General features: G+C 47.2%; 1 protein-coding gene across 1 annotated transcript in view; it reads left to right on the top strand.

Moving 5' to 3' along the window:
• LOC129382409 (membrane metallo-endopeptidase-like 1) overlaps window positions 1–27,954 on the top strand; it is a 75,399-nt gene that overhangs the window by 40,041 nt on the left and 7,404 nt on the right. Inside the window, exon 5 of the mRNA XM_055066290.1 lies at window positions 17,013–17,447. Within this exon, the coding sequence (XP_054922265.1) occupies window positions 17,013–17,447 (435 nt within the window). The remainder of the gene's footprint in view (window positions 1–17,012; window positions 17,448–27,954) is intronic.

The following is a 27,954-nucleotide window of genomic DNA, read 5'->3' as shown; positions in this document are numbered from 1 at the left end:
AATAAGGAAGTTCGTTAGCGTGCGTGAAAGGGCTTAAGACGCACCACCTGAACCGCATCAGATCGTGCGTGGCGCCGCTGTGATTGCGAAATGCCATCTAGCACGACCTCATAGTCTAGTTCGCCAATACCTCGGATGATTCTGTAGGGTCCGAAATAACGTCGCAATAGTTTCTCATTGAGTTCTCGTCGGCGTATAGTCCAAACCCAAACACGGTCGCCGGGCTGCTACTCGTCATAGCGTTGTCGGAGGTTGTAGTGTCGGCTGTCGGTACGGTGCTGGTTCTTGATCCGTAACCGGGCGAGCTGTTGTGCTTCGGCGCGCTGAAGATAGGTGGCGACGTCAAGATTCTCTTCGTCGGTGACGTGCGGCAGCATGGCGTCAAGAGTTCTCGTCGGGTTCCTGCCTTAGACCACCTTCAACGGGGCGACATGTGTTGTTTCTTGCACCGCCGTGTTGGAAGTGAAGGCTGTGTACGGCAGGACGGCATCCCAGGTCTTGTGTTCGACGTCAACGTACATTTCTAGAATGTCAACGAGAATCTTATTCAGGCTCTCCGTAAGACTATTGGTGTGTGGGTGGTAGGCAGTTGTCCTCTTGTGTTTTGTCTCACTGTACTGAAGAATGGCTTGGGTGAACTCCGCTGTAAAGGCCCTTCCTGTGTCGGTGATGAGGACTTCTAGGGCGTCATGTCGCAGCAGGATGTTCTCGACGAAGGATTTCGCCACTTCGGCTGCGCTACCTTTCGGCAGAGCTTTGGTTTCAGCGAAGCGAGTGAGGTAGTCCGTCGCCACGTATTTCCACGATCCACTTATTTCTGGTTGTTGACGTCGGAAAGGGTCCCAACAAATCCATCCCGATCTGCTGAAATGGTCGTTAAGGAGACTCGGTCGACTGTAGTAATCCCGCTGGCCTTGTCGGTGGCGTCTTGCGTCGCTGACAGTCTCGCCTTGTCTTGACGTAACGGGCAACGTCGGCGATCAGGCGCGGCCAGTAATAACTTTCCTGTATCCTCGATAGTCTCCGGGGGAATCTGAGGTGCCTAGGGGTCGGATCGTCATGCAGGGCGTCCAGTACTTCTGGAGGCAGCGCTGAGGGAACAAGAAGGTAGTTGGTGCGGATTAGTGACAAGTTCTTATTTACTAGTAGTATCATCAGAAGCCAACAAACACTGACATCAAGGAGAACATAGCGGAAATTGCTTGTGCTTAATAAATGGAATAAAGAAACGATCAATTATTGGAAATTAAAGTGGATGAAAAAACAGCTTGCCGCAGGTGGGAACCGAACCCATAACCTTGCGATGGTTGTGGGTTCAAAGATGCTTCTGAGAAGTCGCGAGAAGCAGGCGAAAAGCGTGCCAAGAGCGAAGATACTGCACCAGCAGAGCATGCCGGGCCTCTACTGCTCCCCCGGAAAATCAGTGATGTTTTTTTGAAGGTAGAGCGCCGTAAGGGGCAAGAAAGATTCACTCCGGCATGAATGACTCAGCACCAGTGCCGCAGACACGAGAATGTCTGTCCGACTTGCCTTCAGACACAGCGGTCACGAAATGGGGTGTCCGTGCCCAGTGCCCCACCGCGCAGGCAGCGAGCGTTGGAGCGTAAACTCGACCGCACTCCGCAATGCCGGTATGCCTACGGGACAAACGCATGCAACACGAGCACAGACATTTCTCCTACGTAGTACCTTGACAAAGACAGATATTCAATGAGGAAAAGCTCCCGAATTTTTTATCTTGCACCCACTCGTACTCGCGCCTGCGCAAAAACGTCGGGCGATCCCTCAAATGAACGTCTTCATGCGGTCGGCTGCATACCGTAGATACCGTGGCCGCCACGGGGTGTTGCCACGAGTCCACTGGTTAAGCGCACCACGGCTTGACAACTGCGTTTGGCTTGTTTAGTGTGTCGTAGCCACCAAAGGTGAAAGTCGTGGCGCCTACGTCAACAACCAGAATGAAATTTTAACGGCGCGCCACGGTGACATTTAGAAGGCGGAGCGTTGTGGGCATGCCCCACTGCGCCGTAGCGTTCGCAGTGCAAGGCACTGAAGTTGGAACGGGAACATAGCGGCGGCCGTGTTTGATTGCCAATAACTCCGCTTCTGCTGAACGCATTGAAGTACTTTTTGGCGGCAAAGTATTTCTGAAGTAGCATATTTTTACTTCAACTGTCTTTCTCCACATCGATAAAGACTGGTTCAGGGCCCCTTTGAATTTATCTCGTACATGGTGGAGTTGAACGCATCTCATCATATTCAGGCAACCTTCGAATGCAGTCGCCCACATTCTCAACGGGTAAACATCGGTGCGGCCGCGCAAGATGGCGCAGCGTGTATAGAGGGAACGCGAGAGAGCAGCACGGCTGCATATAGGCCACATACACGACGCAGTTCGGCGGTTGCAACACGGTTCGACGGTTCATATTTTCAATGCTAATTGTAACAGTGTCGACCGTCATCGCAAGATGGGTAGTGCCATATTTGATTGCGTTAGCAAGTATATGGACATCCCAAGGGCATTTTTGCCGTCGCCGTATAGCTCCACATAAAGTCCAAGGGCGATAGCACCGTCGCCGAACGCCGTATGCTGTATGTGCGGGTGAAAGTGCGCGAGGGGAGCCGACGATCGGCGGATCAATCTGGCGCGCGTGAGGGAGAAAAGCGGAGAGCAAACGCGCCGTCTTCGGTCGCCCGAAAGGTCGTGAGGGGAAGGCAGAGAAGGAGAGTGGGGCGGTGTTGGGCTCCTGCAGCAACTGCTTTCACGACCGGGCGGAAGTGGAGCTGACGAACGCGGCTCGATCTCGCGCGCGAAGCAGCGGAGGAAAGTGGGGTGGCAGTGCTACGGGGAAGGGGTGGGGAGGTTTCTACTCCGCCAGCAACTCTGTACTTTGCATGGCGACGCAAGGTCGCGCGCGCCGTATCATGAAAGCGATCTGCAGACGGCTCTTATCTTTGTGCATGCTGTTTTCTCTCCGCTGTTTGCGCTGAAGCGATAGACATCCCGAAGGTCATTTTGCTCGCTGCTGCTGCTCGAGTCAGCGTTCTGTAAGCGAGTGTCCGCGTTCACAGAGTGTGACGTGTTGCAGTTTGCCGGTGCCGATTAACATGATTGTTAATTCCTTGGTAAGCGAATGTTTCCAAGTTTATACACCCGATAAAACTACTATCCTTACTTCATATAATTGTATACTAATTTGCTGTAGCAGTCGATGCTTCGTCTTATGGGTGAAACAGCTATTTTTTTTTATCGAACAAAACTTAGATTGTCTTCTTCTTTGAAAACATGGTTCAAGACATTAATGCCTTACTATGCCGGGCGGCACTGAAAGGAACAGCAATGCATAAAGCAATGAACCACAAGGACGTAGCACCAAAGAACATCTATATAAACTTAGAGAAGCGAAACTATCTTCCACAAAGAGAGACAGAGAAAGCAAGGACAGGAAAGGCAGGGCGGTCAACCAGGAGAGCGCCCGGTTTGCTACCCTACACGGGGGTTGAAGAAAGGGGAATAGAAGGAAAAAAGGAGAGAGTAAGCACTGAGTGCGTGTGAGAGGGACACTATACACAGGGACACTATAAGCGGTCTCTTAAACAGGTGCCCTTCAAGTACTGCACTAGTGCACGAGTAGCTTTTCTTGGCAGTGACGGGTGTGGCCACGGTCCGAGAATCAGACTTGGTGAGCGGTCTTGAGTCCAGTCGGTGTAAAGTTGCGCGCAGAGAGAGGCGGTGTACATTGTAGCGAGGGCACGTACACAATAGGTGTTCGATAGTTTCTTCGCGCCCACAGGAGTCGCGCATCGGGCTCTCGGACATTCCCAAACGATAGGAGTATGCGTTCGCGAACGCCACTCCCAGCCACAAGCGGAACAGCAAGGTTGTTTCACCGCGGGAAAGGCTAGATGGCAGTAGCAGCCGTAGCGTGGGGTCCAGTTTATGGGTCCCGTTTTTTGCTTGCAAGTAGGCGAAGTTCTCTGGCAGCATCCGACCTCGCCAAAGGTGTTGGACGCGTCTGGGTATCTTCGTGGGCTGACCGGGCAGCTTTGTCACCTAGGTTGTTGCCAACGATGCCACAGTGAGCAGGAATCCATTGAAATATAATGTTGTGCCCTCTTTCCAGAGCATGGTGGTGCACTTCCCTGATGTCAGATATCATCTGCTCGTAAGTTCTGTGATGTAATGCAGACTTTTTAATGCGCAGGTCCGGCGCTTATTAGAAGCAGGTTATGCTAGTGTAGCAGTGGCCACTGTGACTGAGCGCCTAAAGAAGTCGGTTTCGAGGGGGACGGACGTGGTTACAGAAAGCAGTAATAGCAAAAAAAGAGTAGTGGCTATTTCGTACATTCATGCAGCGTCGCACAGGCTTAAAAAAGTTGCAAGTAGATATGATGTTAATGTTGCTTTCACTGCTTCCAATGAGCTAGGTAAGATATGCGCTGCTGTACAGAGGAAAAAGGAGCAGGTAAAAGGCAAAAAAAGAACAGATATTTGTCCAGTGAAGCACAATAAGAACAACAGTTTTACTGACTGTCGTATGGTTGTGGTTTATAAAATTCACCTTAGCTGTGGCCAGTTCCACGTAGGACAAACGGAACAGTGTATCAATCAGAGGCTAATGGAACATAAAAGGTCGTTAACCGGTGGATCGCCTTCTAATCTTTCCCTACATTGCCAAGATTGTAACTGCACGCCAGAGTTAGATGAATGTGCGATATTGTATAGGAATAAGAATAATGATACGCATCTTATGGTAGAGACATCGCATATCTATAGTAGCGGAAGTGCGTGCGTGAGTCAGCCTTCGCTTACTTTACATAAGGAAGAGATTAAATGCCTTAACAGTTATCTCTCACGTAGACCGGAACATGTACCCGACTGACACGTGGCATTCCTGAGCTTGCGCAGATGAGTTTTGTGTCTTTCTTTTTTCGCCTCAGTGCTCCCTTCAATTGATAGTCGGCGTTCGTGCTGTCCACTTCTCTACTCTTGTGTCCTGTCTGCAAGCCTCACCTCTTTTTTGCATAATGAAAGAAATTAAAAGTTGAAAATGCTAAGCAGTGCTTTCTTACTCACCAGTGCACATGCCCAGAGGCTGCAAGGTTAATCCATTATGGTGGGTATTTTCCAAACGGACTGTGCTCGGTTCCAGCGGCAAATTTTCACGCTAGCTAACACAGTTTTTAAAAGCAGCACGACGCTACGGCCCCAGGCGCAGCAGATCCCTAACGACGGAAGCCGTGCATGCAGCCGTTATGCCAGTGAAATGCCGCAGCTGACTAAATGCACCGTCTCTCAACACGTTCGCTTGGTGGCGGCTGCGGAATGTTAGACGTATAAAGTGACTGAGATATTGTGATCTTATTAAAACGAGCCTCTGTGGTGCTGCTTTAAGAAAACGACCACCGCGTTCACAAACATTACCGCCGTACAATTCGAATCGATAAAAGCCACCAATTGGAATCGATACCAGTGGGCTGCTCCATATCAGATGTCAATGAGGTCTCGATACCTTTATTGAAGTAATAAAACAAGGACTTCAATAACAGAAGTGCACTAAAAACAACTGTATACTTATTTTGTAACAAAAAGACATGTTAAACAGTTCTTGGTAACTATATGTACATTTATTGACAATGTTTAGCCGTGTTGAGCTGCCATTGCAGAAACAATACAAATTAAAGTGTGCCCCCAAATTACAGTAGCTCCACTTGCGCGCTTCATGCTGGAACGCGCCGCGGTTGATTTCTCGCCCTCTCTGCGATTGCTGGAACTGGAGACTGTGCGGGGCCTGGTAGCACCCTTACAACTGAAAATTTACTTAGTCATTCGTTTCGTAGTATAATGTTATATAATGTTTTATACTAATATACTTATTCGTGAATGAAATACTTACGAGTTAAAAGTAAACAAATGCACAAGTCTTGAATTGAAAGTTATTTGCTGATAATCAAACTTTTTCTAATGTATCGCAATCTGAAATACGAACTGCCAAGAAAAATGTCGAATGGTAGCCGTGTTCATTTGTAAAAAAAATGATCAACATGTTACGACGCTATACAGAGAGCAGATTATTTGGACATAATAAATATACACAAGTTTTGAGCAGGCGAATACATTGAATTTTTATTGCATAAGGTGATTGTTGCACTGAATAAATAAATATAAACGTTACGTACATTAGTAAGCGAAATATTGCCGATGAAACATATTGTGATACAGGGAAACGTACATACATGTACAGAAATGTACATAAATGCGCAAAAGTATATATATATATATATATATATATATATATATATATATATATATATATCGCTGCTGTCATGTGGAAGACGAATAGACTGCAGCTCGTCGAGGCGTTGACACGTTGAAGTGATGTCTTGGACAGAAGCCGGATTTTGCACGATTAAGGCGTTGAACGCGTCGTAACATATATATATATATACATATATATATATATATATATATATATATATATATATATATATATATATATATATATATATATTGTAAGCACTATTAACGTACTTCGTCGTTTTCATTTGTACATAGCCATCATCATCTTCACTGTTCTTCGACTTCTTCGCGCGTGAGCTGGGGGCGTTGCCTTTGGTGGAATAAACAGCGCTGGACAACTTGATCGGTCTCGGTATTATAAAGTGGTGGAGGTACGTCAAGATCCCGACGTCCTCTCGCGTTCCCGTCCTCCCTGGAGCTCCGTTCCGGTCGCCGCCTGCACCCAGCTACCCCTACAACAATGGACACTTCCGACCCCGGCCCTTCCGGCGCCTCAAACCCTACCACACAGACGACCCCACCTGCGGCGCCCTCTTGGACTGTGACGAGCCCTCAGCGCGATCCCCCTGTCTTTGCGGGACTCCGCGGTGATGACGTAGACGATTGGATCGACCACTACGACCGCGTGAGTTCTTGTAACAAGTGGAACGACACCCAGAAATTGAGGCACGTCGCCTTCTACTTGACCGGTGTTGCAAAGACGTGGTATTTCAACCACGAATCCGACATCGCGGATTGGTCCACGTTTACCTCGAAGCTGCGGCAAATCTTCGCTTCCTCGTCTGGCCGTGCAGAAGTCGCCAAACAGAAGCTGGGAACGCGCCGCCAACTTCCCCAAGAGTCTTACACCTCATACATAGAGGATGTCTTGGCTCTGTGCCGCCGTGCGAATCCTAGCATGACGGAAGCCGAACGCGTTCGCCACATCTTAAAAGGCATTGGGCCTGTCGCGTTCAACGCCTTAATCGTGCAAAATCCGGCTTCTGTCCAAGACATCACTTCAACGTGTCAACGCCTCGACGAGCTGCAGTCTATTCGTCTTCCACATGACAGCAGCGATCCTCAGGTTGCTCATTCTCCAGATCTACGTGCTCTTATCCGCACCATCATCCGCGAGGAGCTTCAACTACAAGACCTAAAGCGTCCCCCTGTTGCCTGCGCACCAACCCCCACCTTCGACTTGCGCGAGGTCGTAAAGCAGGAGTTGACAGCGATGACTACACCCACGACGCATCTTGCTCCGGTAGCGCGCTCCACCCCTACCTACGCGGATGTTGTTTCGCTACCCACCCCTACCGTGACTTCCGTGCCTACTGGCGTTTCCTATGACCATTTGGCTTCGATGGGAACCAGAGCACTTGCTGCGCCATCGTACCCTCAGTGGCGTCCACCTCGTCCGGTTTGTTTTTACTGTGGCATACGCGGCCATATATCTCGCTTCTGCCGCCGGCGCCAGCAGGATGAAAGGCGAGGCTATGCTGAGCACGAAAGAGACCGCACTCGCCGATCAGACGACTACTATCCCGGACCGCACTCATTCCCTCAACAGCGTTCTCCGTCTCCACCAGCTGCTCCCAATCTGCCTCATAGTTCCCGTTCGGCCAGACGTCGTTCTCCATCCCCTTACCTGCGCTCTACATCACCACTTCGTCCCACTTCCCATTTTGTCGACCAGCACTCGGAAAACTAACTGTTGCAGTTTTTGGAGGGGAAACTGCTTCTTATCGGTCTTCAAAAATTCCTCCTGTTCGCCCGGCCAACATGCTTTCTGTGACTGTCGAAGGTGTTCCCGCATCAGCTCTCATCGATACCGGTGCCGCGGTTTCTGTTCTTCGGAGTGATCTGTGTTCCCGGCTCCGTAAAGTAAAAACGCCTTATCTTGGACCTATTTTGCGTGGCGCTAATAATGCATTCATTCACCCTGACGGACAGTGTACTGCTCGTGTTCTCATCGACGGCATACGCCACCACATCGAGTTTATCATCCTTCCAACGTGTATCCATGAACTTATACTTGGTTGGGACTTCCTACATTCTGCTTCAGCCGTCATTTCATGTAGAGAAGAAGTTGTCCACATCACAGATACAGAGCTTGAACCTGTTGCGGACTCTTCACTTTCATGCGTGAACTTGGTCCTCGCTTCAGACTACGTCCTGCGTCCTGGTCACGAAGACGTTGTAGCCGTAACGTCCAGTCAGATCGCCGACGGAGACGCCCTAGTCGCCCCTTCTTCCCGCTGTACTTCTCGCGGAATTCTCATTGCCACCTGTCTCGTCCGGTTTTCACGCGGCCGCGCCCTTCTGCCTGCTTGCAACACGACCCCAGATCCTGTGATGCTGCCCAAAGGAATGACTGTGGCAACCCTCGCCGACACTCAACCAATCTCTCTAGTCACGCTTTGCCCTTCTTCATCGCCAGCACCAACCTCAGGTTTGGATGATTCTTTCCCTCCTCCAGCCGTTCTTGGTTCTGACCTAACAGCCGCGCAGTCCGAAGCCTTAATGGTGGTCTTGGCAAAACACAAAGCCTGTTTCGATAGCTGTTCCTCTGTGTTGAGCCAAACTCCTGCGGCTACACACCGTATCGAAACCGAAGGTTCCGCTATAATACGACGACGCCCCTATCGTGTATCGCCGTCCGAACGAAAGGTCATTGAACAACAGGTCGCTGACATGCTTGCGCGGAAGATAATACGACCTTCATCTAGCCCATGGGCGTCTCCCGTGGTCCTGGTAAAGAAGAAAGATGGCTCAGTTCGCTTTTGCGTGGATTATCGAGCGCTCAATAAGATCACACGCAAGGACGTATATCCAATACCTCGAATTGACGACGCTTTGGACACACTACAAGGGGCGGAGTATTTCTCCAGCATTGATCTTCGATCAGGATATTGGCAAATTCCGATGAACGAGACTGACAAAGAAAAGACCGCATTCGCTACACCGGATGGCCTTTATGAATTTAACGTGATGCCTTTTGGCCTTTGCAATGCTCCTGCCACATTTGAGCGCATGATAGACAACGTACTTCGTGGTCTAAAATGGAAGACATGCCTCTGTTATCTGGACGATATTGTCATCTTTTCGTCTGACTTCAGCCAACATCTTCAACGATTAGACGAAGTTCTCAAGTGCCTTGCGAATGCTGGTCTCCAGATCAATACAAAAAAATTCAAATTTGCAACCAAAACAATAAAAGTATTGGGTCACGTCGTCTCAAAAGATGGCATCCAGCCTGACCCCGACAAGATTAGTGCCGTTCTTCAGTTTCCTCGCCCCCAGCAACAGAAAGATCTACGTAGTTTCCTCGGCTTGGCGTCATATTTTCGTAGGTTTATACGCAACTTCGCAGCAATAGCAGCTCCTCTACACAAGCTACTGGTTACCGGTGCCTCTTTCACGTGGACTAGCGACTGCGAGTCGGCTTTTCAAGCTCTTAAGCGGCATCTTACTTCCGGACCAGTGCTTCGCCACTTCGATAATCGTGCCCCCACCATACTCCATACTGACGCAAGCGCACAAGGTATTGGCGCAGTACTTCTGCAACGTAATACAGCATCTAAAGAGCAAGTCATAGCATATGCCAGCCGAACACTTTCTCCAGCTGAGCGGAACTACACCATTACAGAGCAAGAGTGCCTGGCTATTGTTTGGTCGATTCAGAAATTTCGCCCATACCTTTACGGCCGCCACTTCACCATCGTCACCGACCATCATGCTCTGTGTTGGCTGTCATCAATGAAAAACATGTCAGGACGCTTAGGACGCTGGATACTCCGCTTGCAGGAATATGACTTCACTATAACGTACAAGTCTGGAAAACACCATCATGATGCAGACGCATTGTCTCGCTGCCCACTCTCACTCTCTCCAGGTAACGCGCCGTCGTCTTCCCAACCACGTCGTTCCGATGCTACGCCTGCCTCTCACCAACTCTCGATAACATCCCTGGACCAAGTTACGCTTTCATCACGCTCTGATTTCGTCTCGCTTCAGCGGGCCGACTCCTACTGTCGAGCTCTCATGGATCGCCTTAGTGGGTTCGCCGAACCGCCCAACAGCCGCTTGCGACGCCAACTTCGACAATTCCGCCTTCAAGGTGGCGTGCTACACCGCTACATTTACCACCCAACAGGTCACCGGTGGGTCCCAGTTCTACCTCGCTGCCTTCGTTTGCGGGTATTAGAGGCACTTCACGACGATGTATCGGCTGGCCACTTAGGCTTCCACAAGACTTACGACCGCATAAAGACCCGCTGCTTCTGGCCTGGCCTATCCTCAACGGTGGCCAAATACATTGCCTCTTGTGCGTCATGTCAGCACCGCAAACGCTCGACATCCCCTCCTGCCGGTTTACTACAACCTCTCCCTTGCCCGGACGCACCTTTTGAATTTGTTGGCATTGATTTATATGGTCCCTTGCCGTTGACACCCTCCGGTCACCGTTGGATTGTCACTTCGGTCGACCATTTAACAAGATATGCCGAGACTGCCCCTCTGCGATCCGGCACCGCTTCTGAGGTCGCCGACTTTTTCTTGCGCGCCATCGTCTTGCGCCATGGGGCTCCTCGCGTTCTTCTCAGTGACCGTGGCAAGGCGTTCATTTCACAAGTCCTCGAGGAAGTTCTTCGAGCCACTAATACCGTCCACAAATCTACGTCCACTTATCATCCGCAAACCAATGGCCTTACTGAGCGCTTCCACCGTACGCTGTCTGACATGATTTCCATGTACATCCGTCCTGACCACACTGACTGGGATAAAATTCTTCCTTTTGTGACATTCGCATATAACACTGCTATTCAACGAACTACCGGCTACAGCCCTTTCTTCCTTGTGTATGGACGATCTCCTTCCACCATATTCGACAGAGAACTATTTTTCGCACCTTCTTCGCCTAACGCGTCGCTTCCGGAAGATTTCGCTGCCCGAGTTGCACATTGCCGTCAAATCGCCCGGCAAAGCACAGAAGCTACCCAAGCTGAGCGCAAGCGTTACTGCGACAACAAACGCCGTGACCTACGTTTTCACCCTGGAGACCAAGTCCTGCTTTGGACTCCAGTCCGCACCCCAGGCCTCTGTGAGAAGTTCCTTCCACGCTACATTGGCCCATACACCGTTGTGCAGCAAACATCTGCAGTGAACTATCTCGTTCGCCCAGTACACTCCGTCACTGACCGGCGCCGCCGGAATGCTGAAATTGTTCACGTCTCGCGCATGAAGCCCTTCACTCCCCGTTTAGATAATCTCTAATCTGCGGCCAGGCTGGCCGCTTCCATGACGGGGGGAAGTTAGTGTAAGCACTATTAACGTACTTCGTCGTTTTCATTTGTACATAGCCATCATCATCTTCACTGTTCTTCGACTTCTTCGCGCGTGAGCTGGGGGCGTTGCCTTTGGTGGAATAAACAGCGCTGGACAACTTGATCGGTCTCGGTATTATAATATATATATATATATATATATATCTTGTTACCAAACATTACCAGAGACAACGCTGCTGACAGTACAGAAGACGTCGACGACGATAGCTCTTGTCGCGCGGGCTGTCTTCTGCCTGGTTGCCTTCTATGCCGATGAACGGGTTGTCAATACTGTCAATACATTTCAAATCTCTCGTTTCCTCGTAGCATGTTGGTGGAAGTTTGCGGCGCTCCCAGACGCACGACGGGGTTACGCAGTGGGCGCTCTTTGGCTGCATCGGCAATGCCAGCTCAAGGCGACAACGCTTCGAGCATGCCGTCACCTGCGCCTACCGTCATCGTCGCTCAATCGCGCGACCTCGGCACCGTTTCCGGAACGGATAGAACTTACGCTCAAAACTGGCTGCTATATGAACGGGCGAGCGCGAGCAATCGTCCCCCATTGTGCTTCAACAACCTAGAGAGCCACCTACCTTCCGTTGGGCTTCTTTGGAGGATCCAGAAACCTGGCTCGAGACTTCCGAAAAAGGCTCGGTTTTCAACAACTGTACCTCTGAGCACCAGCTGCGCCACGTGTACTTCTCGTTGCAAGGTGCCGCGAGGACGTGGTTCGAGAACCGGGTGTCGACCCTTACAACGTGGGAGATGTTCCGGAGTAACTTCCAGCGGTCTTTCACGAGCATCGTCCGGAAAGAAAGGGCTAAGTTTGAGAGCAGCAACCAAACGAGAATCTTGCCACCTTTACAGATGAGCCGCGTATTCCGCCACGCCGACCCAAAAATTTCCGAGGAAGAGAAAGTCCGTTTACCCATGCTTGGTGTGAAGGAGGAACGTTTCGCCGGAATGGTACGAAGCCCACCAAAGACCGTCGACGAGTTTCTTCGTGAGGCCACCAGCATCGAGAAGACGCTGGAAACGCGGAACTGGCAATTCAACTGCCGCAACAAACTACGCCGGAGTTCAGTCACTGGCCACCGACGACCTGCGTGAATCTATAAGCGCGGTCGTGCGGAAGGAGCTACAGAATCTGTTCTCTTTATCACAGCCCCAAGTGGCTTCATTTGCCTACGTCGTACGTGAGGAGCTCCAACACTTCGGAGTAGCCCCTAAATTGCCGCAGCCTCAGCCGCAAGCGATGACGTACGCCGCTGTAGCCCGCCGTCACGGCCCCCCTCCGCGTCCGCGCCAGGGTCCTGTAACGCCGCAATTCCGCCGTCCACCGGCGCTTCCGGCAGTACGCCCGCCCGTCGACCAGCGCAGCCGACCGAGGAAGACGGACATTTGGCGCGCCCCCGAACACCATCCGCTTTGCTATCTATCACTGCGGAGAAGCCGTACACATCTACCGCCGATGCCCTTACGGCGAGATGGGACTGCGAGGGTTTGCCATCAACGCACCGCGCCCACAGCAAGGTGAATGCGCACGTGACATCGCCGAATATCTCGCTGCCACATAGTGGAGCCCTCGACGACTGTCCCTTTCACCGCCGCCAGGTCGCTACCTGTCGCCGAAGTGCCGTCCACACAATGGCCCAGCCCGGGGCCGGTCCGTCAGCCCATACCCGGAAAACTAAAGGCAGCAACCGATGGAGGTGCGGTTGCTGTTCGTCGAACTGATGAAGATCATCCACCGCCAACGAACATGCCGAAAAGACTTATTCGACGACATATAAGCAAGACCACGCCATCCAGGAGAAGCTTGAAAGTCAAGAATACGCCAATGAAAGACGACCCGACGACGCGACGTTCCAGCTTCAGTTCGACACGACGTAGCTGTGATCCGACGCCAAGAACCACCGATCCTGACGTGCTTCCCGACGGCCATACAGTCACCACCTTAGTGGACACAGGAGCCGACTACTCCGTCATGAGTGCACCCATTAGTACCCAGGTGAAGAAAGTTAAAACTGCATGGGAAGGCCCGCAAATACGGACCACTGGAGGACACCTTATAACGCTGACTGGAATTCGTTACCCTTCAACAGTGCTCACGAGACGTTTCTCTGCATGGTGTTTCTGAATCAACACGGCGCGATCATCGACCTGAAGACGGAAGTCGATAACGCTATCCGAAGAAGACCAAGCGATACCGCCAGAGAGCTTTCGTAGTCACCTTGCCTTGAGTGTGCTCGAAAATCAAGGCAGCATCCCGCCCTGATCCAGCATTCTCATTTCCGTCGGCACCGAAACACATGCCGATGTAGAAGGCGTCATCGAGGGTGACGAAAGTCTGCTGCTCGACCGGGAAATTTCCATCGCAAGAGGGATCGCTCGACTGCACGGAGGAAAAACGAAAGTGTTGCTAACAACTTCAGACAGGAGTCCACGCACATCAAGGGCACGACGATCGCATACATCGAGGAAATTATGGAAACTGTAATGCGTTTGTCCTTTCCAATTCTGCCGCATCTACACCAACGACCGTAGTTCCAAAAACAGACTTCGACATAAGGCCAAGTCTCCCCTTGATTAAGCAGCAACAGTTCAGAAGCGTGCTTCGACGATAGAAAGACTGCTGTTCGACGTCATCGAGGATTCGAGAAACACCAGTCGCAAAGCATCGCATAATAACCGAACAGTGCACTCAACCATTCCACAAGAGCCCTTACCGAGTTTCGACGCGACAGCGTGAAGTTATTAGGCAACAAGTCGACGTAATGCAGCTCGACGACAACATCCAGCCATCGAAAAGCCCGTGGGCATCTCCTGTAGTCTTCGTGAAGCAAAAGGATGGAACCCTACATTTCTGCGTCCATTATCGTCGACTGAAAAAGATCACGAAGAAGGATGTTTACCCCATCCCATAGACAGAGAATGCATTGAAACGTCTCTGAAACGCTAAATATTTTTCGTCGATGGATCTCAAGTCTACTGGCAAATAGAAGTCGTCGAGAGAGATCGCCAAAGGACAGCCTTCATCACGTCAGACGGCCTCTACGAGTTGAAGGTCATGCGATTCGGATTGCGCTAGGCGTCTGCAAAGTTCCAACGCGTCATGGGCACGGTGTTAGCAAGGTTGAGTGGCAGACCTGTCTTGTTTACTTGGATGACGTCGTCGTCGTCGCCGGAAATTTGGACGATCACCTTAGGCGACTTAGCAATAAATTCTTTTTTATCATGTTTACAGTGACACTATTTTGTTTCTCATGTTTGCAATGACAATATTTTAGTTATTTGGTGTAACCTCGTGTGCGCCCAACCTGTATGCTTTGTATTTGTTTATATAATAGTTTTCTTAGTGTTATTAATCGGTACATTCTTCCGTACATACCGTTTCATTAATTAGGTTTGTACCAGCCTGCTAAAATCAGCGCATGGTGATTGGCCTATATATAAAACAAAAGAAATAGAATAAATTAGAGTAATCATCTCATTATGCAGGGTGCAAAAAAGATAATCTAAGTATATTCAAGCGGCGGCAAAAAACATTACCTTGGTTCTGTCCAACTACGTGCCATTTGTATATTTTTAATGTTTGCCTCAAGTTACGTGGGACACCATGTATACGGCATTTTGTGATTTCTTTTCCAAATTCCTTAGAACATTGCATATATCGATCACTCGCTTGTATGAATATGATTTAAAAGGGTCTGAATTTGAGCTTTATTACGAAGAAACGGCACGAAAAGATGAGACAAGTATGCGTACACATTTGTGCTCGCAAATGTAAACCCTATTGTTGGTAGTCATCACCCGTGCTGTCGGCCTTCCTTGTCCCGGTTTTTTTCTTTTTTTGCGCTATTTCTCGGTAATTATTTTGATGCTGGTACAGCGCCATTTTCCAGACCCAAGAGGTGATCTAAGGCACCCACGACGATAATGGAAGAGAGAATAGACTAGAGGAATTCGAAATCCCACAAGTAATGGCGGAAGAAGTAAAGATAGCCTTGGAAGATCTAATTTACATTGTGTCTTTGTTAGCCATACTAAGAGGCAGGTAGCAATGTGGTATTCAAGAAAAGTATAAAAATCGATATACTTTTATGTATTGAAAAAGCAGGATTGTCCGTAGCAGACTCATACACTTCAGTGGAATCTCAAGAAAACTAGAATATAGAAATTAATACGGAGCGCCTGCTGGTGTGTGCAAAATATTTTTGGTGTTTTTTTAAAGATTAAGAGACATAATTTAATTTTTAGGGGAGAATTTGTAAACAACGCTGCGCATCCTGGACTTCGAACCGCCAGAAAATGGCGCGATGATCGAGCTGAGCATGGCGGAGCAAGCTTGGTCTAAACACTTTGATAGTTTTTATCAAATGGATAAATATACCAGTGTGCAGCTGTTCTCAATAGAGAGAGCAGGACTGCTATGTAGTTAATGCGTTATGATACACCCTTCTAGAAGCAGCGAGCTTACTTGGTGTACGGATGCCGGGAAGATTTCTCTCTTTTTCAAGCCTGTGATGACGTCGAAGCTTGCTAGCTCATCTTTTCATAAATGCAGACACAGAAAGAAAATTCAACAATTTATGCTTTGACAGTGCTATAGAGATGTACAGAGGAAGTACCTGCGAGAAGGACTACTCGTAAGACAAATGTAAGGCGTGGGATGCTGCAAGAATAAAAAGAAGTTGTGTTGATTCAAATATTCAGTGCATCTGCACTCTAAAGAACACTCTAATGCTGGGGAGTAAACTAGACCCCACGAGTGGAAGACATGTCATGGTACAACCAGTAAAAACAGCAATATTGCAGGATGTGCAGTGTAGAAAATAGACATGCATTCATATTAACGAAAACCACAGAAGTGCGCTCTGAGTACACCATATTCTCATGCACCATATCATAAAAAATCTTGCAATGATGAAGAGATTGCGCATATATAAGTGAAAAATTAGCGCCACTGGATGTGACGCCCAGTAGGTGCCGACGGCGCGCATCCATATCATACCGATCACTGTTCCACCCCAATATTTTTGATAACCCATGCCTCACCCAGACGCATGCGTCGTGCTTGCCGTTGCACACAAACTTGACATTCTGATAAACTTCAGTTCACAGACAAAAAGACAGTGGTATGAAATCATGGTGTATCTAAAACTCCACTTAACATTACGAGGAAATGGAGCTGGTAAGGTCTGGTAGCGTGTGGAGAAAATAACCGGTAACAGTTTCAATTAACATAATTACTGTAATAAACGTCAAACAGCGAGCAAACATAATTGACGCTATTGATGGGGGTTGTGATAACGAACGAGAAAATGCTGAGTGTTGAAGTTTGCTATGTAGACAGGGTGATTGTTTGAAAAAGAAAGAGAAATAGTGGAAATAATATTCCGCCGCAGGTCACCTTCAACAAGGCCTCCGCTATGGTGTGGCTCGATGAAAAGACGAAACACGTCGCCAAGCAGAAGCTGCTTAGAGTCCGCACTGCTTTGTGGCCACCAGCGGAATTGCTCACTGACAACGTCCTCGAGGACATTTACGGCAAATTCCCCGAGAAGAACGACACTACCTTCATGAATATATGGATAGCGACCAGGCGGAATGAACGGAATCTCACGGGCACCGCGGCGGGAGTCCTTGCACATAGCCTGATTGAGAGCACGGTACTGCCCTACGCTCAATACGAGCACCTGCTGAATGAAGTGAGGCTGGCTGTGGGAGCCCTTGCTCCTCCGCTGTACTACCGGGAAGGCACCAAGGCCATGCTGTATGGAGGCCTTATGTTCTTCTACGCGAAGAGCCTCATCAGCATGTTCGACAGCGCGGGAACAAAAGTGAGTAGGAACACGCCTTTGAACCTGACTCGTTAAGCATCGGTTGAACGCAGGTGTGCCGGAACATGATTCCGTGGTTTTGCTGTATTTTCAAGATAAAAAGTGAGGGATAGGCCGATGAACGGACACATATAGATGAAAGTGTCGTTTTTTATTTGTGCGACACTTCTTTGAGGCTGTTTAGTTATGAAGCGCTTATCCTCGCGACACCAGAAATTGTGGTAGTGCTATTTCGAAGCAGATACCCATTAACCGCAGCGTAAAACCTGCAGTAAAAGAAGAGGTGATGGGAGCACGACCTCTAGTTGACAGAGAGCCGACAGGGAACCGACGTGGAGCCTGACAGGGAGCCCGACGTTGAACCCGACATGGAACATGACAGGGGACCCAACAGTGCATCTGGGTTTGCGAAAATGACAAAACAACTTTTTTGTTAGCAGAAAAATATTCCAAAAAGAGCCCTCGTAGGCCAACGGCAGCGCAACCTAGACAATTCGCCACACAGCTGCTCACAAATCGACCTCATTTACAAATGTATATAACACTGTGCGTCGGCACCTCTTTTGTCTGCAAACTTCTTGGGAAAGCAGGGATCTGTGCTGATATTCAAATATACGATAGTTTCCTAACATTAATATAACCGTACAATAGAAATAGCGAATCATTGCTTTCCATCACTTTCAATATCTGGAGTATACGAGGTTTGTCCGAAAAGCAACTGGACCAGCATCACTGACAAGCTTTTCTTCTGCAAAATGAGAAAATATATGGCATCCTTGTTAAAATAACCCTCGTCAAGCTTAACAGACTTTCTTTCTTACTTTCCTGCCTCCGCTTATAAGCACTGCTCGAGAGATTCTTCTACGATGTCGCGCAGCTCCGTCGTTACGGATGCTCTTAATGGCCTGGACGCTATCAAAGCGGGTCCCGCTGATAGCTGTGTTCATTCATTCATTCATTCATTCATTCATTCATTCAAATAACTTTATTCAGAAAGCATATTTAGCGCCAGCAAACAAGAACGGAAGGGAGACGACAACACAATGCGCTACTAGCGCATTGTGTTGTCGTCTCCCTTCCGTCCTTGTTTGCTGGCGCTAAATATCCTTTCGGTTTACCAACACGCCCAACAAATGGCAATTTTGTTCAGTGCCCTGCGATTTGGTGGGGTGGGCCTGGACCCCGCCTAGGTTTCAGCCAAGGGTTGTTGGCCCTTGGCAGCTTGACGGCCCAGAGTTGGTGCTGTAGGTCCGAGATGTCCCGTTGATAGCTCTGCTCAGCTTGGAGAATAAAAAGAATCAGGGTAATTTGGCGATTGCTCTTAAACGAAGATGTTCGGGAAGCAAATGCCAGATGCTAAGGGCATTGTTAATGGGTGAATAATCCGGGTGTGGCGGCCACGGTGTTGCCGGCCACAGCTCTCTTCTATACTTGCAGAATGAGCTAAGTAAACGCCGCAAGATGTCCTTGGTGACTTGGTGACGGATTGTTTGTCTTGATGACAGAAACTAGCCGTGCACGTATCTGTCACACTTAAAAAAGGTCTAAGCGTGATTTCACTTTTGACTTCGAATGTGTTGTCTTCCTTTTTCTTGACAACGACGAAGACATTACCCATAGTTCTGGCGCTTGGATTCGTGGCCGCACTGAAGTTTCACGTCTTAAGTGCTGACACTAGGAAACAAGTTTGACGTCCGACGACGTCCTGGAACAGCTGCATGCGGAGCTAGTGAACAGAATTAGTCAACCATGGCGCAATGTTTCTGGAAACTTTTCGCATGCCCAAATTGTCAGTAGCAATTTTCTTTTGCATGTCCAACTGGCTGACGATAATTCTACCGGTTAGCGCATGATATGCGCAGAATACATGCCTCTTTCTTTCCATGTTAAGGTCAGTACAGCTTGCTGAAGGCCAGCTCCTACGGTCATCTTATACATCCTGGTGCGCTTGTTTGAACACCTTGCACTATTTGAACACAAGTGCTCCTGATATGCTGCTACCTCGATACACTTGCCTAAGCAATGATGGGAATTTGACGAACTTTTCCTTAAGCAGAACAAAGATTTTTGGGTATTCGTTGATGTGCGTGTTTGCGTTGTTCCTCAGTTCTCCCAGCTGAAGAACGAGTAAAGACAGAAGCGCAAACAAAAATATTTATAAAAGTTATTTGTTTCATAAAGCTGAAATACAATTCTATATTACCAGGACATCATATTACTTCACGAAATAAGCCTATCCTTGTTTTGACCATAGCATTCATAACAGACCCTGTCCATTTACGTTTCATGCTATCCTCCAGCGTATCATCTCAAAGGTCAGCTGTGGAAAACTTATATATGCAATTTGAAAGGCGATAAATAAATTTGGCCTGCATAAAACTTCGTAAAAGGGAGCATTACTCAAATTTAAAGTACGCAGACGTTGTTTTCGATCTACACGAAACATCAGACGCAAATTCTATTGCACGTGTGAAAAAAAAAGCACAACTTCTTTTTCATAACGAATGCGGTCGGAACTTATGCGTTTCTTTTTTTCGGTGTATCTGTATTGAGAGCTCAATACTAAGCATCACATCCTGGAAATGAGGGCAGTTTAACAAGGCAGAGCATTCTACAAGGAAGCATAAAAATAGTTCTATGCTGTAATGAAAACCAAAATGCCTTTCATTGTACCTTATATCTGCTGACGGCAAGTTGCAGAAGACCGCTATTTCGTTTCACAGCAGAGGTCACACCGGTAGATGCGGTAACACCAGCTGTGCGGTGTCCTTACTATGAGTCGCAGTGTTTTTTTCCCTGTCTGAACATTTCTTCGTTATGTTTCGCAAACAAAATTGGTTTCATATCTGATTCTTGGAGGTGGCAGTGTTGCGCTAAACGCTGTGTAATTTTTTTCGACGTACTTTCTTTGACCAGTGGTAGCTCAGTGGCTGTGGAGTGCCGATGCTGAGAGCGCGAAGTCACAGGCTATGTATCCCAGCATTCTGTTGGGGCGGAATGGAAACACGCTCGTTTACCGTGATTTGGGGGCACGTCACGAAAAAAAAGGAAACCCAAGGTGTGCAAAGTCATCAAAAAAACTTTCTACTACAGCGTGCCTTATACTACGCTCTGCAGTTTCACAACAAACTCCATAATTCATTTTTTTTTCGATCATACAAAGATGCTCGAAATACTTCGAATGGTTTTCTTCCTCTTTGCACTTACATGTGAGCGGAGTTTAATGAAATTCCGCGATACCTAAGTAAAAGTTTCTGATATGACTCAACTAGTTCTTGCTTTTGCATTTGTATTCAATTCGATAATTCTGTATTCGAAGTTGTCAAGTATTCTTTTTTTTTCGAGAATATGAAGGATAACTACACGTATTGAAGTAGCGAGGGCGGGAGAATGGCACAAGTAAGCGTTCTTCCCAATTATTCTGCTTCAGAAAAGTGTGGTTGTTGTTAAGAGGCACAAGTTAGTGAAGACACGTGGCAGGTAGCCTCTGCTAAATAGGCAGTGATTGAACATGAGAGTGGTTCGCATGTGAAAACTTCGTTTACAAGTTTATTTATATTTACTTTTGGCCAGTCTCATCGTCTTTGCATCCTATTAAAACGCTGCGCGTTGCTGAAATATCACATTTTTCTGGTTCAACAAGCACGACGCTATGCGTGTATTTGCTAACGCGCTCTTGCAATGTTTCATTACAGTAATGCGATGGTGCACGATAGAGCTGAAAGCAGTTGTTTCTCTGTTACGAACTCCTCATTTGTCCTGTCGTGTAGTTGCCAATGGTATTACATGCTTACACCATGTAATAATAATAATAATAATAATAATAATAATAATAATGTTTATTGACACACATCCAAACGCAAAACAAAGAAACGGGCCTGGCTAAGTCCACGAGGACTTGTGCGACTAGACCCGGCAGAGTCGGTACAGCGATGTGGTTACATATTTACATAAAAGGTGAAAAGGTAGACATCTACATAACACGTCTTTTTTCAACTTTCAGAACAATGGTTGGTAGTATTACTCGTTAACAGACAATGACATAGTAAATAAAGCGAAACACATAAACAGCTTAAGTAAAGAATCAGGACTACATTTCATCATTTCATCAATAATTTCTTCAACTGTTTTTTCGAAGTTGCCGAAAAGAATTCATCGGCCAAATCGGTAAATATTCTCGGGGTGTATTCACTTCTCGCTTCACCATACTTAGTAGTGGAATAGGTTACCTTAAAACGTGTTTTATTTCTTAACAATCGAGGTGCATCGTATGCCTCTCTGAATTCATCGCTCCAATTATGCCGCAAAATAACAGTTCTGGTAAATAAATCCTCCAATGTGCAAAATCCTAATTCCTGAAAAATATTTTTGTCGCGTAGTGTAGTACCATAAGCAACATTTTTAAATATATTTGTAGTAGTTTATCAATCCGATTTTTCCAGCGCTCTGTACAAAAGGCGAAGGTTGTTATACCATACCTCAGCACACTGTACGCTAGTGCATGCACTATCATTTTCTTCACTGGTAGAGGTACTATACCTTTTATGTTAAAAAGTAGATATGCAACACTCCGTAGTTTGCCACATAAAAACGCAATGTGATGCTGCCAAGACATGCCGCTGTTGAACATTATACCCAGGTATTTGAATGTCTCCACATATTCTATAGCAGTACATTCACACGAAATACAATGTTCATTATGTAGAAATATTGGCAAGCTTATTTTTTGAGTTTTTAATGGACTACGAAAGCACATGATTTTGCTTTTTTTAGCATTGATGTATACACAGTTTCCTTCAAACCATTGCATAGCCTTATGAACTGCATTTTGTAGGGCGCTAATAGCTTCCTCATAATGCATATGGCGAGTGAGTAGAACTGTATCATCTGCATATTGATACACAGTGGCGTTTGTAATTATTTTGGGAAAGTCGTTCATAAATGAATTGAATAATAGAGGGGACAACACGGATCCCTGTGGAAACCCAGCTGTAATATATTTCCTAGCGCTAACAATTTCTTTACTGCCCATGACCACCTGTGATCTATCACGTATATAATTGCAAATAAGATCAAAAAATGATCCCCTGAAGCCCAAACGAAACAACTTTTCCAATAATATATCGTGATTTACAGTTTCGAACGCTTTTGCTAAATCCAAAAACAAAGCACAACTATACAGGTTCTTATCTAGAGCAGAGTATAATTCATTGGTGAAATCTTCTAACAGTGTAATAGTACCTCGCTCAGCAACAAATCCAAACTGTCTTGGTGTTAGGATTGAAACTTTCTTGAAGAAGGAAGTCATACAATCAAACAGAAACTGTTCCAGTATTTGGGAGGGCATAGGCAAAACAGAGATAGGTCTATAGTTTTGAACTTCATCATTGTTTCCTGCTTTATACAGTGGCTTAACAATCGCCGTTTTTAATGTCTCCGGAATTGATGCGGTGCTTATAAAACCATTAATCATAAAAAAGCAGTATGTCTGCTAATGTATCAAAATTTCTTCTTAGTGTGGCCTCAGCCAACCCATCTATACCAGGTTGTTTATTAGGTCGGAAACTGAAAACTATTCTTCTGAGATCTTCCTTCGACAACGGGGGCAAAAAAGCAGATGCTTGAACAGTTTCTTTGACTGAGCAGGTTTGTCTCTGCGACTGCGCAGTGTTAGGAAAACGCGTGAAAAAATTATTGGAATTATCTGCCACTATATATCGCTTCTCTGAAAAAGATTCTAAGAAATTCGCAGGTGCCGCAGTACTGCCTCGGAGCGTATTTATTAAAGCCCAAGTTTTTGCTCAATTTTTGTGTGCTTGATTAAATCTGTGTAAGAAATACCGCCGTTTTGTTGATCTCAAGAGGGCAACGACCCTATTCCTCGCAATCTTATATTCCGTTTTCAAGTCTTGATTTTTCGGCGCACGGCCGCCCCTTTTACACAACCAGTCTCTGTCGGAAATAGCTCTCATTATGTCGGCCGTAAACCAGGGGTAACTTTTCCTTTGTTTTTTAGTTATTGCGTACATACTAGAAAGCTCAAACTTTTTTAGCCGCTCACAAAATTTTCATAAACTTTAGCATAATTAGAATCCTTACTCATTTCCGCCCAGTCAAACTGTGCAATCAAATGATCAAATGCTTTCCTATATTAATTTTCTATTCTACTTTTAATGAACTCTTCTAAAGGCGTTGGCTAAAGGTTGCTGTGTGCTGCAAGCATAGCCTTAATGCTTTGATTTCTTCAATCTCATACAGGTGTATAATTTTCATATATGTAATTTCACTTCTTGTTTTGCGGAATGTCCCTTTAGCGCATGCTCATGATTTATTCATAATCATGAAGTAGGTGTTCCCATTTCTTATTTGCGCTCTCAATGTAATATTTAGGCAAGTGTGTGTTCTCTGTACTGCTTGTAGCTGTTTGTTCCTTTATGTGTTCTCGTTAAACAAAATCAACTTCGCTAAAGTGTTCTTCTTTGTACTATTGATTTGTATACCTGCGTCTGTCATTGTCGGCACGGACTAGCCGGCAGCGTCTGATACAGAATTATAAATGCCTGAACTATCTCAAGTTCTAATTGTTCCAACCAACAATCTGAATATTACGTGAGGCATTTCTGTGCATGGCTCGTACACCTAATTAGTAATTAGGTGTGATTAAACCTTGATCCTTCTGCGATTGTCCATCCCTAAGGTATAAGATTTCACTGTACAAACAGTTTTGCGTATATTGCGCTAACGCTGTTATCTGATCTGACACATTTTAAGTATCTTCTGAGAGGCTGAGTCAATATATATTTAATGCAGTTAGCATCCCTAGCTTACTTCAGCCACTATGTCTCCATTTGTCAAGCCTGTTTACGCGCTCTTCAATGAAAAAAAAAATGCTTTAAAATGCATGCGGTGGTGGACGGCTTCTTAGCTGCCTCACACGGGTTCCTGAAGCAAAACGGCCCGACATATTTGGGCTGCACCATAGATGTCTGCGGAAAGCGAGAGATTCATCGTCAGCCTTTGCATGCGACAAGGAGGTTGAAGAAAAACTGCCAGAGTGCAGGGAGCGCCCGTCAATCCGCCTTTTTTTTATTTTCCTGTGCTGCGCTCCGCCGGACGCCGCTGGAAAGATTTGGGAAGGGCGCCGGGCACTCGCTGGTTGATTTGTGTACCTGCGCCCACGTTGAGCGTGCGTCGGTTGCGCGTTTAGTGGACCGCGAATCATTATTTATGACTTCTCCGGGGCAGAATGTCGTTCCTGGAAGCCATGAAGCACGCAGTGACTATAGTGGGTTAGCAGGCCTGAGTGCGATGCTGTGCAAACAGTGCGGCCAATAAAGACACGCTGAGTTTGCTTTGCTGTCACGTGTGCCCTGGAATTTGTTGTCGCTGATTTCTGCACTTGGAGCTCGCTTTTTTGCATTGTTTTTCAACATTATTTAGACATTTCGCACATTCGAGAAGTCTTCGAGCGCAGCCTTGCAAACCGGATTTATCAAGGCACTTGTTCACATCAACACTTGTAGACACAGATGGTTGTTAGCGTCAGACATTGTGGAAAAGCTGCATCGCCAATATAAAATAATGTCGAAACGTAGCAAAACAGACATATCCGCATATGTGCCGTGTTGTTCTACCCTGAGACGAGTCAATATGAGCTACCCAACCACTTAAACAACGGCAACTGTGATCCAGGTAACATATTACCGGCTGTTACAGTTTGCACGTACCATAAAACATTATTACAGAAAACTGTGCTCGCAATAAATTTAGTGCTCATTTGTAGGCCTATTGTTCTCACGCGAAAACGCGGATACTATCACTGATACTGTTGGTATAATTGAGCGACACGGTTGTTTATGAGGCTCTATATCGAATGCACCGTCTCTTGTTTCCTGTTTGACGCAGTGGTAAACAGTACATCTCTGGAATTGAGAAGTGTGTCAGCATAAGAACACGTACAGACCCACCCATGTACGCAGCGAATGCGACCGGCTGCCTACCGGTAGGGTGACGTACATATGTTGGCACAGCGCTGCTTCGCCGCTTGCCACTTATTGTGTACGCGCCATGCAAAGTGAAGTGTAGTTTATTTCAAATCGCGAAAGACAGAACTGAACTGTAAAAGCAGTTTCCTTGGTCCTAACTGCTTACATTTCAGTTCAAGGCCGCTGGTAGCGGGTGCACGAACATGACGGCGCCAGGCTTAACCTTCGCTTAACAGGATCAACAATGGCTTAAACTTCATGTGCACGGCTTCAGACGGTTGAAGCTTGTGCATTTAAACTTCGTAGGCATGTTCTCACTCATTTTGAGCGCGAATAATTATATGCACAAGCGAAAATTCTGTCGCTATCGCGTTGTCACTTCGATGACAGATCGCGCAGGGTTCGCCAGAATGATGGTCGGCTCACTGATATTCTCGGTGCTGTCGACAAGAAAGCCCACCGCAGTACGACAACTCACACTCGTTGGCCTCGTCGTTGTCGGCTTGGTATGATAAAATGCTTGCAGTGACACACTCTATTCTGAATATTCGGTCAATCGGTGACGTGGGTGTCTTGTCGTTCTTGTGTCCACCCAGCAACGGGATATTTTTAAGTGTCGCCCAAGTGTAACGCACAGGTTTTCATTACATTTGCTAGCCATCAATGAAAGGCGGCAACTATTTGGCTCACGGCGCAGTCCGAACCACTCGGACGAAGCTCTGGTCACTTCCTGTTAAAGTGGAGTTGCAGTCTTACACACAGCACGTTTTCGGCACCGCAACGACGTCGATCGAGGTAACAGTGCAGTTTCAACGCGGTACATTGCACGAGTGTTTGCAGCAGGGCGCATCCGAGCGCTTATGATTTTTTTTTCGGGGGACTTTCCGGCGTGCGACAACGCACGCAACCTTTCCAAAACGTTTCGCGACTAAACCGCTAGGCCAGGGCGCATGCGCTGTCGCGCCATGAAAAAAGGCGGATTGAAGCCGTCGCGTCGCCATCTTGCTGGGGGCAAAAGCACGCCAGTAGCCGCAGCTTGTGTATTTCTGGTCGTATCCGTCCTTGCACGGTGCTAGGCGGATCCCAAAATGTACTAGCGCGCTCGGGTGTTTTTAGGAAAATTGACGTGCAAGCAGATGACATGTTAGCGTTACCCTCCTCATTTAAAAAAGGTTGCAGATTAGCATTTCCTTGCTCGAGAATAAAGGAAAGTTTTATATTTAAGGCTAAGCGGAAACGGCCGCTGCCAATGTTCCGAGACCTTCCATGCAATGGGGATGCTAAAGCACCGGCCACACCTGATGGCAATGAAGCTCATAATGGAAATTTATGCTTGTAGCATGTACTGGTATTTGTCATGCTACATCTTCAGTTTCTTTTGCATTTTCTTCCGACAGCTTTCATGATTGATCAATTTCTATGCTGCATTCAATAAGGTGAATAAACACTAATTATTGCGCGAATGTTCTTTTTTCCTGTTTTGCGGCAGGTGCATATTCACGCCGATAAAATGGAAAATTCCCCAGTACTCGTTTATCTGCGATCCGGAGACCTTCAATGTGGTTCGCCTGATAACCACAGTGTTGAATTAGAACTTTAAAATTCGTTAAACAATTGAAAACTGCCGGAAAATCGGCGAAAAGCTCTGCGAAGTTCTCGGCAGGCTGCTTTATGCCCCCCCCCCCCCCCCACCGCAATATGGCCGCCGCTTGCTTACCCGAGCGCACAGGCCGCAGTAGGCCATTTCCACTACAGCAGTTTTTCTTCAACCTCCTTGGCATGCACCAGCTGGTGCAATGTCGGAGGCCACATAAAAGAAGGGGGTTTTGTGGACACGGCGCGAAATGGCGCAAGGTCCGCACGGTGTAGCGTGGCAAAGGAGCCAGTCTACAGTACACGGCTCATACATGATTCACTTCATCGGTAACAATAGAAGGTGTGGCTGCATTGGTTGAATGCTAATAGTATTAACGTCAGCAGTCAACGTAGATCTGCTCCTGTGGGATCTTTTTTCTCTTTCCCACTGCGTGTAGCATAACGTCAAACATTTAGATTGTGCTCTTATTAATTCACGCTGCCTCACTTATGCTCGCACATTATTCGTCAGGCGGCGTATGACGGTGTTAACAAAGTACTGATACAGACTTCTGGGGCTGCTTGTTCAGTCTGTCAGCGCCATCATTGTACCTTCTAAATCATTCTGTGGCGTCAGCATCGTTCTCCTAGGCAATTTTTTACGTCTAAAAGCGCTAACAAGAGGGTCACTATCGCAACCCACAACACGACGTGTTCCGCCATCACGCGAATATTGCCGACAAGCTGTGCTACGGGCGTTGCGGATTTCCGGCGCTCTGACGTCATACTACATCACGGCACACCGAGGCAGCTGCTCAGTGATCGCAACCGCACCTTTTTGTTCAAAGTTATTGAAGATCTTTGCGCCTGTTTTGCCGCGCACAACCTGCACCGAATATCACCCGCAGTCCAATGGACTAACTTAGCGTCTCAACTAGACGTTGACG

The sequence above is a fragment of the Dermacentor andersoni genome, chromosome 6 (genome assembly GCF_023375885.2).
Source record: "Dermacentor andersoni chromosome 6, qqDerAnde1_hic_scaffold, whole genome shotgun sequence".
In the NCBI taxonomy this organism is placed as follows: Eukaryota; Metazoa; Arthropoda; class Arachnida; order Ixodida; family Ixodidae; genus Dermacentor; species Dermacentor andersoni.
The sequence above is the reverse complement of the archived record's forward strand: the minus strand, read 5'-3'. Positions and strand labels throughout refer to the sequence as shown.